The sequence below is a fragment of the Muscardinus avellanarius genome (assembly GCF_963383645.1).
Source record: "Muscardinus avellanarius genome assembly, chromosome: 1".
In the NCBI taxonomy this organism is placed as follows: Eukaryota; Metazoa; Chordata; class Mammalia; order Rodentia; family Gliridae; genus Muscardinus; species Muscardinus avellanarius.
In genome coordinates this window covers 231086778-231103559 of record NC_137786.1, presented here as the reverse complement: position 1 = coordinate 231103559, position 16782 = coordinate 231086778, and the positions used below count along the sequence as shown (strand labels likewise).

The following is a 16782-nucleotide window of genomic DNA, read 5'->3' as shown; positions in this document are numbered from 1 at the left end:
GCACGAGGGAGTCGGGGTCCGGCCGCCGGAGAGGCGGGAGGGGCGGGGCGAGGGGCGGGGCCGTCCCGGCGTGGCCCCGCCTCCTGGCCAGCCCGGGACTCAGCTCGAGCGCCGATTGGGCCGCGTCGGTGACAGTTCCCGTTACCCAGGAAACTAGGCCCGGGCACTCTCCGTACTGGAGGGAGGCGGCCGGCCCGGGTCAGGGGCCTCGAGATCGGGCTTGGGGTGAGACCTGTGCGCGGTCACCTCGGCGGAGCGGGGCGGGGCGGGCCGAGGCCTGGGTAGGGGCCAGGGGCTGGCCCACAGCACCGAGGCCGCGAAGGTTGTCCTGGGCGGACAGCCCAGATTCTCTGCCAGACCAGACGCCGCAGATAGATGAGCTCCTGGGAGGACGGGCGGGCCTGGGGGTGCTGGGGTGGGAGAGGGCACCACGGGGACCTGTCCCCTGCCTCTCACGGCCACCGTTAGCCCCGGCCGCGCCCTGACCACCATCATCTTGTCCCCGCAGCCCAGAGCATGTTCCAGATCCCAGAGTTTGAGCCCAGTGAGCAGGAAGACTCCAGCTCCACCGAGAGGGGCCTGGGCCCCAGCCCCGCAGGGGACCGGCCCGGCCCCAGCAAGTACCACCTGCCAGGCTCCCAGTCTGTCCCGGGCCTCCTGGGGGACACCAGTCACCACCGGCAGGGGCAGCCGACCAGCAGCAGCCACCATGGAGGTAGGTTCCCCACCGTGGTCCTTGCCTGCTCGTGCACCTTGACCCTTCCCCGTCTGCCCCGCATTCCAGCCGCGTCCACACCCACTGAAGGCTTTGCGGAGTCCAGAACTTCTTTGAGCCTCAGTTTCCTCTTCTGCAAACCAAGGTTCACCACCACCACTCTAGGCCTAATTGGGTTAATTAACAGGAATACGTAGAAAGCTCTTAACTATGGAGGTATGCAGTGAAATGCTTCAAAAGGTACCTGTTGCCAGGTGTGGCGGTGCACACCTACAATCCCAGTACTTGGGAGGCTGAGACTGGAGGATCGCAGGTTCCAGGACGGCCTTCACAACTGAGTGAGGCCCTCAGCAACAAAAACTTTCCAAACAAAAACTAAGCCCGGCGAGGCGCTGCATGCTTGTAACTTAGTGAGATCCTGTTTCAAACTAAGGAATAATAAAGTAGGGCCGGGTCCCTGGAGTGATGGCGCACGCTTGTCATCCCAGCATTCGGGAGGCTGAGACCGGAGGATCGCGGTTCACAGACAGCCTCAGCTACTTAGTGAGGCCCTCTGCAACTCAGTGAGACCCTGTTTCAAAATAAAGAATAAAAAATCGGGCTGGGGATGCAGCTCGGAGGTAGGGTGCCCCTGGGTTCCAATCCCAGTACCGCAAAAAAAAAAAAAAAAAAAATTGAACTGAGGGTGTAGCTCAGAGGTAGAATGCCCCCGAGTTGCACCCCCAGTACCACATTTATTATAAATAAATAAGCCTGGCATGGTGGCGCATGCTGTAATCCCGGTGCTTGGGAGGCCAAGACAGAAGGATGGAAATTTAAAGATATTTTAACTTGTTCCAAGACTCTGAGGAACCTAGCAAGACCCTATTTCAAAACAAAAAATTAAAAAATGGGTTGGGGGTGTAGCTCAGAGGTAGAATGACCCTGGGTTCAATCCCCAGTACCCCCCCCACCAAAAAAAAAAAAAACGGCTGGGCATGGGAGCGCACCGCCCGTTTCCCAGGAGTCTCCACATCCCTGGTTTCTGACACGGACACTCTGGAAGCCAAGCCCAGTCATGTCTCTGGCCGCTAGAGCCCCGTAGGCTTGTGAGGGCTGATCCCAGCGCAGCCTGACACACCTACTTCCTTTAACACCCAAATTTCAACCTGGCAGTTATCTTGTTCACAATTCCCACCCATTCTCCACCCCTACCTGGCTGTCCTTCCCCATCCTTAGGGCTCAGTCTGTCATGTCTTAGGGACTTGGTTTTGTTTTTCTGGGTTTTTTTGGTGGTAGTACTGGGGATGGCTATATCTGAGCTACACTCCCAGCCCTATTTTATTTTATTTTTATTTGGAAACAGGGTCTCACTAAGTTGCGGAGGGCCTCACATCATAAGTAGCCAAGGCTGGCCGCGAACCTGCGACCTTCCTGTCTCAGCCTCCCAAATATAGGGATTACAAGCATGCAGAGGTTCAATCCCCACTACCACACACAAAAACAAAGGCTCAGAACCCTTGCTCACGGAGCTTCCTTTGTCGCGGTGAGTGTGTGGGGTGGGGGAACACACCTAAACCAAGGGACATGGAAAGGAAAGGCAGCCTTGAGAGTGCACATTGCAATCCCAGTACTCGGGAGGCTGAGACAGGAGGATGCAGTTTGCAGACAGCCTCAGCAACTTGTGAGGCCAACTGCAACCTAGTGAGACACTGTTTCAAAATAAAGACTAAAAAATAGGGCTGGGGGTATAGTTTAGAGGTAGAATGCCCCTGAGTTCCATCCCCTATACTGTAAAAACATAAACAAACAAATAAACACGCCCAGGCATGGTGGCACACACCTGGAAACCCAGTACTTGGGAGGCTGAGACAGGAGGACCGTAGGTTTGAGGACAGCCTCAGCAAGTAGTGAGACTCATCAACCTAGCGAGACCCAACGCGAAGAGACGCGGGTTTTTTTGGGGGGGGGTCTGGGGATGGAACCCAGGGCATTCGACCTCTGAGCTACACCCCCTGCCCTATTTTTTATTCTTTATTTTGAAACCAGGTCTCGCTGAGTTGCAGAGGGCCTCACTAAGTAGCTGAGGCTGTCCGCGAACCGTGATCCTCCCATCTCAGCCTCCCGAATGCTGGGCTAACAAGCGTGCCCAGCCACTTATTCTAAAACAGGGTCTTGCTGAAGTACTCGGGCTGGCCTCTAATTTGAAGGCCTCCTCCTTAGCCTCCAGTGGCTGGGGTTGTAGGCAGGACTGCACCACCACACCTCGGTCTGAAAGCCTTGTTTATTTATTTGTTACTGGGAATTGAATTTGGGGGTTTTCTGTCATTGAACTACACCCCCTGTCTTTTATTTTAATTTTTTGTGGTACTGGGGGTGTAACCCAGGGGCATTCTACCTCTGAGCTACACCCCCAGCCCTATCTTTATTTTGAAACAGGGTCTTGCTGAGTTGCAGAGGGCCTCACTAAATAGTTGAGGCTGTCTGTGAACTGCTATCCTCCTGACTCAGCCTCCCAAATGTCGGGATTACAAGCGTGCGCCACCACACTCCGCTGGTTATTTTGTGTTTTTTTTTTAATAATCTCCGTGTGTGTGTGTGTGTGTGTGTGTGTGTGTGTGTGTGTGTGTGTTTTACTGGGGTTGGAACCCAGGGGCTTTTCTACCTCCGGGATATACTCCCAGACCTATTTTATACTTTATTTGGAAACAGGGTCTCACTAAGTTGCTGAGAGCCTCACTAAGTAGCTGAGGCTGGCTTCGAACCTGCGCAATCCTCCTGTTTCAGCCTCCCATCTTCTGGGATTACAAGCCTGAGCCACCACGCCCAGCTCCTTATTTATTTTTGGCAGTACTGGGAATGGAACCCTGGGGCATTCTACCTTGGAGCTACACCTCCAGCCCTAATTTTTATTCTTTATTTGGAAACAGGGTCTCACTAAGTTGCGAGAGCCTCACTCCGTAGCTGAGGTTGCCCTTGAACCTGGATCCTCGGCTCAGCCTCCCAAGGGCAGGGATTACCAGCGTGAGCCACCACGCCCGGCTTTAATGATCTCTTTGTTGCTGAAAGTGGCCACAACCTGTGATCCTTCTGTCTCAGCCTCCAAATACTGGGGTTACAGGTGTGAGCCGTCATGGCCACCTCTTGTAAGTCATCTCTGAGGACTTTGACACTTTGAGGAAAAATCTGGGCAGTTTTTTTTTCTTTCTGCAGAGCTGAGGATGGAAGTCAGGCCCGGCTCGTGCTAGACAAGGCCTCTACCACTGAGCCGCACATCCCCGTAACCCGCCCTTCACAAAGTCTTTGAGTAGAGGAAGGCGAGGTCAAATGTAGGCGTTCCGAGAATTACCAGGAGGAGCTGACAAGTAGTTGGGCTGGGGGGGGTAGAGCTCAGTGGTAGAGGTCTTACCTAGCATGCAAGGGGCCCTGGCTTCTATCCCTAGCACCCTAAAAAATAGGAAGAAAACAGGGCCGGGTGTGGTGGCGCACACTTGTAATCCCAGCATCTGGGAAGCTGAGACAGGAGGATCACAGTTCGCTGCCAGCCTCAGCTACTTAGCGAGACCCTTTACAACTCAGTGAGACTCCATTTCAAAAGATAAAAAGACTCAAAATTAGGACTGGGGGTGTAGCTTGGAGGTGCAGTGCCCCTGGGTTCTATCTCCAATACCGGGGGAAAAAAAAATAGGGCTAGGGGTATAGCTCAGAGGTAGAATGCCCCTGGGCTCTATCCCCAGTACCTCAAAAAAAAGAAAAAAGAAAAAACAAGGGACCAGACACTGGAGTCCCTGTAGAGATGCCTGTTAGCCCCTGGGCTTTCTAGGAGGCTGGCGGAAGGTGTGCCTGAGGCAGTGGTGGGCGGGGTATAGGCTGCCCCTCCAGGACGAGAGCGCAGCCCTGGGCAGCCCAGTGTCTTTGGAGTCCTGGTACCTAGGGAACCCTTGGACAGATAGGACATGGCCAGGCTGGAGTTGCTTGATGGTGACAAGGTCCAGGGTGTCAGGAGCGGTGGGACTCGCTGGAAGGAGGGGCAAGGGCAGGAGTGCTGGACGCCAGGGCCCGGGGCTGGCGGGGTCATTTCAGTCCTTGTGTGTGTGTGTGGTGGGTCCTGGGGATTGGGCCCAGGAGTGCTCTACCATTGACCATACCTCTATCCCTTTTATTTTATTTTATTTGCAGTACTAGGGCTGGAACCCAGGGGCATTGTACCTCTGAGCTACACCCCCAGTCCTATTTTTTATTCTTTATTTTGAAACAGGGTCTCACTGAGTTGCAAAGGGCCTCACTGAGTAGCTGAGGCTGTCTGCAAACTGTGATCCTCCTGTCTCAGCCTCCCAAATGCTGGGATTACAAGCATGCGCCAGCATGTCGGCTTATTTATTATTATTATTTTTTAATTAATTAAAAAAAATTTTTGCGGGTCTGGGGATGGAACCCAGGGGCATTTGACCTCCGAGCTACACCCCCTGCCCTATTTTTTATTCTTTATTTTGAAAAGAGGTCTCACCGAGTTGCAGAGGGCCTCACTAAGTAGCTGAGGCTGTCCACGAACTGCGATCCTCCTGTCTCAGCCTCCCGAATGCTGGGATTACAAGTGTGCGCCACCACACCCGGCTGGCTTATTTATTATTTTTTAATTTATTTTTTTGAAGGTCTGGGGATGGAACCCAGGGGCATTTTACCTCCGAGCTACACCCCCTGCCCTATTTTTTATTCTTTATTTTGAAACAGGGTCTCACTGAGTTGCAAAGGGCCTCACTAAGTAGCTGAGGCTGTCTGCAAACTGTGATCCTCCTGTCTCAGCCTCCCAAATGCTGGAATTACAAGCGTGCGCCATCATGTCGGCTTATTTATTATTATTTTTTAATTAATTAAAAATTTTTTTTGCGGTTCTGGGGATGGAACCCAGGGGCATTTGAACTCCGAGTTACACCACCTGCCCTATTTTTTATTCTTTATTTTGAAACCAGGTCTCACTGAGTTCCAGAGGGCCTCACTAAGTAGCTGAGGCTGTCCACAAACCGAGATCCTCCTATCTCAGCCACCCAAATGCTGGGATTACAAGTGTGCGCCACCACACCCGGATGGCTTATTTATTATTTTATAAATTTTATTTATTTATTTTGCTGTACTGGGGATGGAACCCAGGGTCATTGTACCTCCGAGCTACACTCCCAGCCCTACCTTTTTTTTTTTGTGGGTGTGGGGATGGAACCCAGGGGTATTCGACTTCTGAGCTACACCCCCTCAGCCTCCTGAATGCTGGGATTACAAGTGTGCGCCACCATACCCGGCCTTTATTCTTTATTTTGAAACAGGTCTCACTAAGTTGCAAAAGGGCCTCGCCATATAATAGCTGAGGCTATCCACGAACCACGATCCTCCAGTCTCAGCCTCTCGAATGCTGGGATTACAAGCATGTGCCACCAAGCCTGGCTAGTCTTTCTAATCTTGAAACAAGGTCTCACTGAGTTGCCAAGGGCCAGGCCAAGTAGTTGAGGCTGTCCAGATGCTCCAGTCTCAGCCTCCCAAATGCTGGGACCACGCCTGGCTCATTCTTTATCTTGAAACAAGGTCTCACTAGTTGCAAAGGGCCTCACTAAATAGCTATGGCTGACTGCAAACCTGTGATCCTCCTGTCTCTGCCTCCTGAGTACTAGGGTTACAAGCTTGCACCACACCCGGCTACTTTTAAAATTTATTCATTTAGCTGGGCGTGGTGGCGCACGCTTGTAATCCCAGCATTCGGGAGGCTGAGACCTGAGGATCGTGGTTCACGGACAGCCTCAGCTACTTAGTGAGGCCCTCTGCAACTCAGTGAGACCCTGTTTCAAAATAAAGAATAAAAAATAGGGCAGGGGGTATAGCTTGGAGGTAGAATGCCCCTGGGTTCCATCCCCAGACCCGCAAAAATAAATAAATAAATAAATAAATAAATAAATAAATAAATAAATAAAATTTATTCATTTATTTATTACCGGTCTGGGGAAGGAACCCAGGGGCATTCGACCTTTGAGCTACACCCCTTGCCCTGTTTTTTTTTTTTTTTTTTTTTTTTGTGTGTGTGTGTGTGTGGTACTGAGGGTGGAAACCAGGGGCTTTTCTACCTCTAGGCTATACTGCAGACCTATTTTTTATACTTTATTTGGAAATAGGGTCTCACTAAGTTGCTGAGAGCCTCGCTCAGTAGCTGAGGCTGGCTTCGAACCTGTGCGGTCCTCCTGTCTCAGCCTCCCAAGCGCGGGGATGACAAGCGTGCGCCCCCACGCCCGGCTCTTTTATTTTAAAAGAGGCTAGACTCAGACCTGTGATTCTTTCTCAGCTTTGCAAGTACTCGGATTACAGCCGTAAACCACGACTCTCAGCTCTGGCCACTTCTTTAAATGGTTGACAAAAACCCAGAGAATAATAATTTGTAATAGGTGAAAATTAAAGCCAGGCGTGGTGGCGCACGCTTGTAATGCCAATTGCATTCGGGAGGCTGAGATAGAAGGATCACGGTTCGCGGACAGCCTCAGCTACTGAGTGAGGCCCTTCGCAAATCAGTGAGACCCGGTTTCAAAATAAAGCATATAAAAACAGGGCAGGGGGTGTAGCTTGGAGGTCAAATGCCCCTGGGTTCCATCCCTAGACCCACACATACACACACACACACACACACACACACACACACGCACACACACAAAGATAAAATAAAATAATAACAAAGGACAAAAAAATAGGGCTGGGGCTGGAGGTTTAGCTCAGAGGTAGAATGTGGCCGGGTTCCATCTCCAGTACTGGGAAAAAAAAAAGTGAAAATTACATAAAAATCAAATTCAGTGCCCCCAGTGAAATTGAGGGAACAGAGCAGTGTGTATTCAGGACATGATGCTGTGGCTTCTTGGGCTGTCTACTGAGAGGTTGTTGCAGGGAGATGGCGCGGCCTCCCAGCCTGAACTGTTTGCAAACCTGCTTTAATTTCCTGATTCCTTCAGCTGTGGGCTGAGTGGGTGTGTTAGCAGCGCCCTGGTCCTGGGGGCTGGGGGCTGGGGCACTGCTGGGCGGGGCAGGCCTGGAGCCCTGACCTCTGCCCTGCCCGCTGGGCAGGGTGTGCGAGGCCCTCAGCCCGGAGCTTGATCTAAACCCAGCCCTGCCTGGCAGCCAAGCACTGAGAAAACATCTGGAACACCGTTTCCAAAAAAAAAAGTAGCCGATGTGATGGCACATGCCTGTGATCCCAGCATTGGGGAGGCTGAGACAGGAGGACCGCAGCTTCGGCTACTTAGGCCCTCTGCAACTCAGTGAGACCCTGTTTCAAAATTAGGAATAAAGGCCGGGCGTGGTGGCACACGCTTGTAATCCCGCGCTTGGGAGGCTGAGACAGGAGGATCGCGCAGGTTCGAAGCCAGCCTCAGCTACTTAGTGAGGCTCTCAGCAACTTTGTGAGACCCTGTTTCCTAATAAAGTATAAAATAGGTCTGGGAGTATAGCCTGGAAGTAGAAAGCCTCTGGGTTCCACCCCCAGTACCAAATAAATAAATAAAAATAAAAATCTACTTTTAAAAAAAATTAGGAATAAAAAGTAGGGTTGGGGGTGTAGCTTGGAGGTAGAATGTTCCTGGGTTCAACACCTAGTACCACAGAAAAGAAAGAAAGCCAGGTGTAGTGGTGTGTACTTATAATCCCAGCATTCGGGAGGCTGAGACCAGAGGATCGCTGTTTGCAGACAGCCTCAGCTACTTGGTGAGGCCCTCTGCAACTTAGTGAGACCCTGTTTCAAAATAAAGAATAAAAGCCGGGCGTGGTGGCACACGCTTGTAATCCCAGCATTTGGGAAGCTGAGACAGGAGGATTGCGCAGGTTCTGAAGCCAGCCTCAGCTACTTAGGCTCTTTGCAACTCAGTAATGTTACGGGTTGGGAGAATATGTTATGGTTGTGGGGAAACTGTCCCTGGGGACCCCTGTTAGGGTCCCAGACACAATTCCCCTCAAACCACAACAAAACCCAAAAAACAGAAAAACCGCGGGTTCTTGTCCAGAGCTAAGGATAAGTATACATACCTCGGACACTTGCTGAAGATTTTTTTTTTTTTTTTTTTTGGTGGTACTGGGGGTGGAACCCAGGGGCTTTCTACCACCAGGCTACACTCCCAGACCTATTTTATATTTTATTTGGAAACAGGGTCTCACTAAGTTGCTGAGAGCCTCACTAAGTAGCTGAGGCTGGCTTCAAACCTGTGCGCTCCCCCTGTCCCAGCCTCCCAAGGGCGGGGATTACAAGTGTGCGCCACCACGCCTGGCTGTCTTGCTGAAGATTTAAAGAAGTTTATTAAAAAGATAGAAATACAGAAGACAGTTACAGCCCCATGCCAGAATGGTGGGGGGGCCTGAGTCAATTCACCACCCAAAGATAGAGCATGTGGGCCGGACTTTTTACACCCATGACCTCCATCTTGTTTACCTAATTCTGATGTAGTGAGACCCTGTAAGGTTCCTCCCCCAGCAAGGTGTGGTGAGGTGTCTCCTTTCAAGAAGGCCGACTCTCCTCCCATCCTAGCTAGCTTATCTAATCGTGTAGATCTGTCTTTAGACAGAGAAAGGCCTAGCTCCCCTCTCCTATTGACTTGCTAATTACTTTTAGCTAAGGCAATCTAAGTTTCAATAGCTGTTTGCTTCCTGACCAGGCCAAGCCTTTCTCTCTCCAGGTCTGCCATTTTGACACAATTATTTCTGAAATATATCTATTAATACTCAGAGCTTTCTCAAATCTTCCTAAGCCATTCCCAATACTGGTACAAATATGACCCTGTTTCAAAATAAAGAATAAAAAAAATAGGGCTTGGGGTGTAGCTCAAAGGTAGAATGCCCCTGGGTTTCATCCTCAGTACTAAAAAAAAAAAAAAAAAAAAGAATAAGCCGGGCGTGGTAGCGCACGCTTGTAATCCCCGCGCTTGGGAGGCTGAGACAGGAGGATTGCGCAGGTTCGAAGCCAGCCTCAGCTACTGAGTGAGGCTCTCAGCAACTTAGTGAGACCCTGTTCCCAAATAAAATAGAAAATTAGTCTGGGAGTATAGCCTGTAGGCAGAAAGCCTCTGGGTTTCACCACCAGTACCATAAAAAAAAAAAAAAAAGAATAAAAAATTGGGTTGGGTGCTTCTCAGAGGTAAAATGCCCCTGGGTTCCATATCCCCAGTACCTCAAAAAAAAAAAAAAAGGAAGAAAGAAAGAAGAGCCGGACGCGGTGGCGCACGCTTGTAATCCCAGCATTCAGGAGGCTGAGACCAGAGGATCACGGTTCGCAGACAGCCTCAGCTACTTAGTGAGGCCCTCTGCAACTCAGTGAGACCCTGTTTCAAAATAAAGAATAAAAAATAGGGTAGGGGATGTAGCTCGGAGGCCAAATGCCCCTGGGTTCCATCCTCAAACCCGCAAAAAAAAAAAGAAAGAAAAAAAAAGAAAATATGGCTGAGGGTGTAGCTTGGAGGTAGAATCAATCCCCAGTACCGCACACAGGAAAAGTAGTGTGTGAGAGGAGACGCCCTTTACATATCCATCTGGTGCAGGTGGCGGAGGCCCCGCCCTACCCAGAAGCCCGCGGGCAAACAGCTTACCGTTAGAGGCTGCTAGGATGTGGGGACCCTCAGGCCACGGTCCCACACTCATCCCCAAGGGGACAGGCTGGCCAAGCCACACGCAGCAGCCTCCTTTCCCTGGGGAGTTCTCAGAACACCCAGCCCCCGCTTTTTTCCCAATAAATAACATGCGGTTTGCCAGGTGTGGTGGCCCCACGCTTGTAATCCCAGCATTTGAGAGGCTGAGACAGGAGGATCGGGGTTCGAGGCCAGTCTCAGCTACTTAGTGAGGCCCTTTGCAACTCAGTAAGACCCTGTTTCAAAATAAAGGATAAAAAAGAGGGATGGGGGTGACGCTTGGAGGTCGAATGCCCCTGGTTCCCTCCCCAGTACCGGGAAAAACAATTGATGTGGTTTACACAAGTGGGTGGCGTTTTAAGGATGGGGTGGCATTGCTAAACCCCTCATTTTGGCCAGAGTCCCCAGGGTGGACCACTCCTGGAGCCATGGAGGAGCCTGGGTAAGACAGTTAAATGCAGCTCCTGGACAGACTGGTTGAGTTTAGATTCTATCTGTGCTCCTTCCAAGCTCTGTGACCTTGGGCAAGTTATTCTCCCTCTCTGCCTTCGTGTCCCCCGTGGCTCAGGCATGTAATCCCCGTGCTCCGGGAGGCTGAGACAGGAGGATCACAGGTTCAAGGCCAGCCTCAGCTACTTAGTGAGGCTCTCGGCAACTTAGTGAGACCCTATTTCCAAATAAGGAAATACAATAGGTCTGGGGGTCCAGCCCAGATATAGAAGGCCTCTGGGTTCCATCCTCAGTACCACAAAAGGAATAAAATAAAATGGTGACCATGCAGGTTCAAAGCCAGCCTCGGTAACTCAGCAACCTAGTGAGACCCTGCTTCCAAATAAGATATAAAATTGGAGCCAGGCGTGGTGGCGCACGCTTGTAATCCCAGCGTTTAGGAGGCTGCGACAGGAGGATCGCGCAGGTTCGAAGCCAGCCTCAGCTAGTTAGTGAAGTTCTCAGCAACTTAGTGAGACCCCGTTTCCAAATAAAATATAAAATAGGTCTGGGAGTACAGCCCGGTAAAGCCCCTGGGTTCCACCACCAGTACCACCAAAAAAAAAAAAAAAAAAAAAAAAAAAAGATAAAATCGGGCTAGGGGAGGTAGATAAAAAAGATAAAATCAGTGTGGAGGTAGAAGTTCCCTGGGTCAATCCCTAGTTCCAGAAAATAAAAAGGTGCTCATGAGGAACTCTGCTGAAAGCATGTCCTAAGGACTGCATGAACAGATGCAGGGGACCCGCCAGCCTGACCTGGCCGGTGTGCTCAGAGTTGATTTGTGTGTGTGTGTGGTACTGGGGATGGAACCCAGGGGCCTTGTACTTCCGAGCGACACCCCTAGCCCTATCTTTTTCATCTCTTATTTTTTAATCTCTTTTATTTTATTTTTATTTTTAAACTCAGTGAGTGCCGGGTCTCACAGAGTTGCAAAGGGCCTCCCTAAGTAGCTGAGGCGGTCCTTGAACCGTGATCCTCTGGGCTCAGCCTCTCAAATGCTGGGATTGCAGGCGTGCGCGTTTAGGATTGCTTTCAGGATTGCTTTCGGTTCACTGTCCTGGGGATGGAGCCCGGCCTGGGGCTTGCTGGAAGGTGCCCTGTCCCTGTCCTCTGGCCGTGGACTCCCGGCTGCAGGACAGTGCCCAGGCCGCCTGCCCCTCGCGCGTCGCTCACCTTGGGCTGCAGCGGAGCCTGCTTGTGAGCGCAGGTCCTCAGCCTGTAGACGAGCCGCCATCGTAAGCATGCAGTGCAGGCAGGGCGGCAGTGCAGGCAGGGCGTGCCGCCGTGACTCATGGGCCCCTAACCTCTCAGGGAGAATTTGGCACCCGCCCCACAGGAGGCTGAGTGCCAGGGCAGGGCGGGTGCTCCTGCTCCTCTTGGCGCTCATGGTTGCCCCAGGAAACAGGACTGCCCCCGTTCACAGGGAAAGACACACTGAGGTCCCCAAGCTGGCGCGGGCCTGCAGGGGCCACACCTCGCTGCTGACCTGCCCGCTGCCCCAGCCAGGCCCAGGGAAGGGCTCCGCTGAGGGCCCTCCTCAGCCGGGGGCTTTCTGCTGCGTGCTCCACCCTTATCTTCAGAGGTTTTTTGTTGTTTTGCAGCACTAGGGATTGAACCCAGTGGCACCCTACCTCTGAGTTACACTCCCACCCCTATGTTTTTGTGTGTGTTTGTTACTGGGGGTGGAACCCAGGGGCTTTCTACTTCCTGGCTATACTCCCAGACAGACCTATTTTATATTTTATTAGGAAACAGGGTCTCACTAAGTTGCTGAGAGCCTCACTCAGTAGCCGAGGCTGGCTTCGAACCTGCGTGATCCTCCTGTCTCAGCCTCCCAAGCGCGGGGATGACAAGCGTGCGCCACCACGCCCAGCTTTGGCTTTTTTCCAGCAGTGCTGGGATGTTTCATTTTACCTCCCAGCTATACGCGAAGACCTATTTTATGTTTTATTTGGAAACAGGGTCTAAGTAGCTGAGGCTGGCTTCAAATCTGCGTGATCCTCCTATCTCAGCCTCCCAAGTGCTCGGATTACAAGCGTGCACCACCACGCCCAGGTAACTTTTTATTTTTTTTATTTTTTTTTAATTATTATTATTTTTTTTGGTGGTACTGGGGTTCCTGGAAGCCCTTCTTCCTCCGGGCTACACTCCCAGACCTATTTTATATTTTTGAAACAGGGTCTCTTACGCCAGCACGGCTGGCTTCGAACCTGCGTGCGATCCTCCTGTCTCCGCCTCCCAAGCGCGCGCCACCACGCCCGGGTAACTTTTTATTTTGAAATGGGGTCTCACTGAGCTGCAGAGCGCCTCACTAAGTGGCTGAGGCTGCTGCCACCTCTCATCCTCCTGTTCGGTCTCCCAAGTACTGGGACTATAAGGGTGCGACACCACGCCCAGCTTCTATTTTTTTTTTTTTGCAGTACTGGGATGGAACTCCCCCCCCCCCCAGGGGCATTCTACATCCAAGGTATACCCCCAGCCCTATTTTTTATTTTTATTTTGAAACAGGGTCTCACAGAGTTGCAAAGTGTCTTAGTAGCTGAGGCTTTCTGCAAACTGCCATCTTCCTGTCTCAGCCTCCCAAGTACTGGGATTACAAGGGTGTGCCACCACACGCGGCTTTTTCTTTATTTTTTTTTATTTTGTTATTATTATTATTATTACTATTATTATTATTATTTTGGTGGTACTGGGGTTCCTGGAAGCCCTTCTACCTCCGGGCTACACTCCCAGACCTATTTTTATATTTTTTATTTGAAAGCAGGGTCTCTTAAGCCAGAGCAAGCGGGCTGGCTTTGAACCTGCGTGCGATCCTCCTGTCTCCGCCTCCCAAGCGTGCGCCACCATGCCCGGCTTTTTTCTTTATTTTGAAACTGAGCCTCACTAAGTTGCTGAGGGCCTCAGGGATTGCTGAGCCGGCCTGGACCTGCAGACTTCCTGTCTCAGCTTCCCTAGTACTGGGATCACAGGCGCGCGCCACCACGCCCAGCTCCCATTCCCAGTGGACTCCGGATGTAGCTCCTGTTCACAGCCACCCTGGTCCTCTGGGGCTGGAGGTGTCCCCGGCCTCCTCAGGGTCCAGTCCCCTCGTTCCCTGTCCTGTGTCTGGAACGGGGATCCTCCAGGGCCTGCAGCTGTGCTCTGCCTGAGGCCCTTGCCCGGAGAGGAGGCATTCTGTTGCTATCTCTGGGCTTCACAGCCTGGGGGAATCTTATCTCCTGTAAGGAACCTTCCCTGACAGACACACTTGCCAGGAACCCCTGTCTGTCTGTTCTTTAACTCGAGTTTCTGTTCATGGCTTGATTTTGAGTCTTTTGGGGATGGAACCCAGGGGCATTCTACCTCCGAGCTCTACCCCAAGGCCTATTTTTCATACTTTATTTTGAAACAGGGTCTCACTGAGTTGCAAAGGGCCTCACTAAGTAGCAGCTGAGGGTGTCCGTGATCCTCCCGCCTCAGCCTCCTGAGTGCTGGGATTAGCAGAGCAAGGTGGCTGTCATTCATTCATTCGGTTTGCGGTATTAAGGATGCAAAGGGCCCTAGTCTGCAAACCGTGATCCTCCTGTCTCGGCCTCCTAATGCTGAGATTACAAGGGTGCGCCACCACGCCCAGATTTTATTTATTTTGAAACAGGGTCTCATTAAGTTGTTGAGGGCCTGAGTAGCTGAGGCTGGCCTTGAGCCCGACATCCTCCTGTCTCGGATCCTCCTGTCACAGCCTCAGCTTCTGTAGTACTAGGATTGCAAGCATGCGCCACCATGACAGGCTTGCTTTTAGGGCTTTGTGGTCTGGATGAGGCAGCGGGTACAGTATCTGTAATCCCGGGACTTGGGAGGCTGAAGCAGGAGGATCACAGGTCTGAGGCCAGCCAGGCTCAGCAACTAGGTCTCTGTGGGTTCCTGCTGCAGTTGGGAGGAGCCAGGGGAGGGCACGCAGGACCACAGTAGAGGTGCTCTGAATACTGGCCTGCAGTGTGCTCGCTGCCGCTCACAGGGCACTTCCATACTTTTTATCTGATGTGATCTTTGCACAGCCGGGCCCTTCCCCTCATGAAGGTGAGGAGCCTGGCCCAGGGAGACAGCTGCACGGTGGACCCGCCAGTCTTGGGCTCGTCTAGCCTCGGGGCTCCACAGCTCTGTGACCCTGGGGCGGGCCTCTCTAAACCTGTGTTATCTGCACAAGGGAATACCCTCCTCCAGGGGCTGCCAGGAGTGCCTGCCCTCGTGGCACGTAGGAAGAGCTCCATAACCGTTACCGTAGAAAGCCCCGATGAGCCAGCGTCGTGGCGCACACTTGTATCCAGCATTGGTGGGCTCACAGTTTGTGGACCACCTCAGCTACTTAGTGAGACCCTGTCTCAAAATAAAGAATAAGAAAAAAAATAGGGCTGGGGGTGTAGCTCGGGGTCCAGTGCCCCTGGGTTCTGTCCCCAGTACCTCTCCTTCCCCCAAAAAGCCCAGTTCTGTACATGTTTTTTTTTTTGTTTGTTTGTTTTGTTTTTGCGGGTATAGGGATGGGACCCAGAGGTATTTGGCCTCCGAGCTACACCCCCTGCCCATTTTTTTATTCTTTATTTTGAAACAGGGTCTCACCGAGTAGCTGAGGCTGTCCGTGGACCGCGATCCTCCCGCCTCAGCCTCCCGAAGGCTGGATTACAAGCCTCGGCCACCACGGCCGGCTTTCTGGACGCGGTTTGCAAAGTGGGCGGGGTGAGGGAGGCCGGCGAGTGGCCCCCGGGGCCCCTGCAGAGCGCGGGCCGGGCGCCTCGAGGTGCCTTGTGCCCTTGTTTTGTGCCGCGCACGGCGGGAAGGCATTTTCTCCTCCAAAGGCGTCATCCGCCATCGGCGCGCGGGAAGGTGCGGGGCTCGGAGAGGCGCGCCCCGCTCCTCCCGGGCTCCTCCCTCCGCGTGCACGTAGGCGCCGGGGCCCCGCGGCGGGGGCGAGCCGGCCGGGGACCCCGCGGCGGGGGCTCACGGCGCCGCCCCGCTGACCCTCCCGCAGGCGCCGGGGCCGCGGAGCCGCGCGCCCGCCACAGCTCGTACCCGGCGGGGTCGGACGAGGACGACGGCCTGGACGAGGAGCCCAGCCCCTTCCGCGGCCGCTCGCGCTCGGCGCCCCCCAGCCTCTGGGCCGCGCGGCGCTACGGCCGCGAGCTCCGGCGGATGAGCGACGAGTTCGCCGACTCGCTGCGGGTGAGCGCGGCCCCCGGATCCCCGGACCCCGGCCCCCGGCCCCCCGCCCCCGGCTCGCGCCGCGGAGCTAACCCCCGTGTCTCCCCCAAGGGGCTGCCCCGCCCGAGGAGCGCGGGCGCCGCGGCGCAGATGCGGCTCAGCTCCAGCTGGACGCGCACCTTCCAGTCCTGGTGGGATCGGACCTTGGGGAGAGGCGGCGGCGCCCCGCCCCAGTGACCGGCCCGCCCCGACGGCGCGCCGCCATGTCGGGTGCGGGCGGAAGCCCCGGCGCGGCGGCCTCGGCAGCTCTTCCGCCCACAGTCGCGGGGCGCGGCGGCCGGCGGGGGGAGCCCCGGTGACCCCGCCCGTGCTCGGACGGTCGTGCTAATAAAGCCCGTGCCTGTGCCGCCGCGTCTCCTTTGTCCGTTTCTTGGGGTTTCGGGGACGGGACGGTGCTGGCGCTGCCATTTTCAAAAGATGCCCTCTTTTTACACGTGAGGGAAACTGAGGCACCTCTCTAAAGCCAACCAGGAGGGGCCGCGGTGGCCCGCGGGGCGGCGTGCCCGGCGCCTCGACCCGGGCCTTCTCTCTAACGTGGAGGCTGAGGGCCGCCGCCGGAATTCGGCGCCCGGCAGCCCGTGCCGGCTCCCCAGGGGGGGTCACTGGCCCCTATTTGGGTCAGTCCTGGTGAGCAGCTACTGTGTGGCCGGCCTGGGGCCAGCGCTGCTCCGGGACCTGGCGGGGGCGCAGGCGGGGGCGGCGCGATCTCCAGGGAGTGGATGGGAGCGTCCACGG

At 53.7% G+C, this 16782-nt stretch overlaps 1 protein-coding gene across 1 annotated transcript; it reads left to right on the top strand.

The window, feature by feature from the left end:
• Positions 1-516: 516 nt before the first annotated feature.
• Positions 517-16224, top strand: BAD (BCL2 associated agonist of cell death; the record flags this gene model as incomplete). The annotated part of the gene is made up of 3 exons (XM_080714978.1): positions 517-715; positions 15818-16008; positions 16099-16224. 3 exons carry the CDS (start codon positions 517-519, stop codon positions 16222-16224), a joined length of 516 nt encoding a protein of 171 aa, XP_080571104.1.
• Positions 16225-16782: the final 558 nt, after the last annotated feature.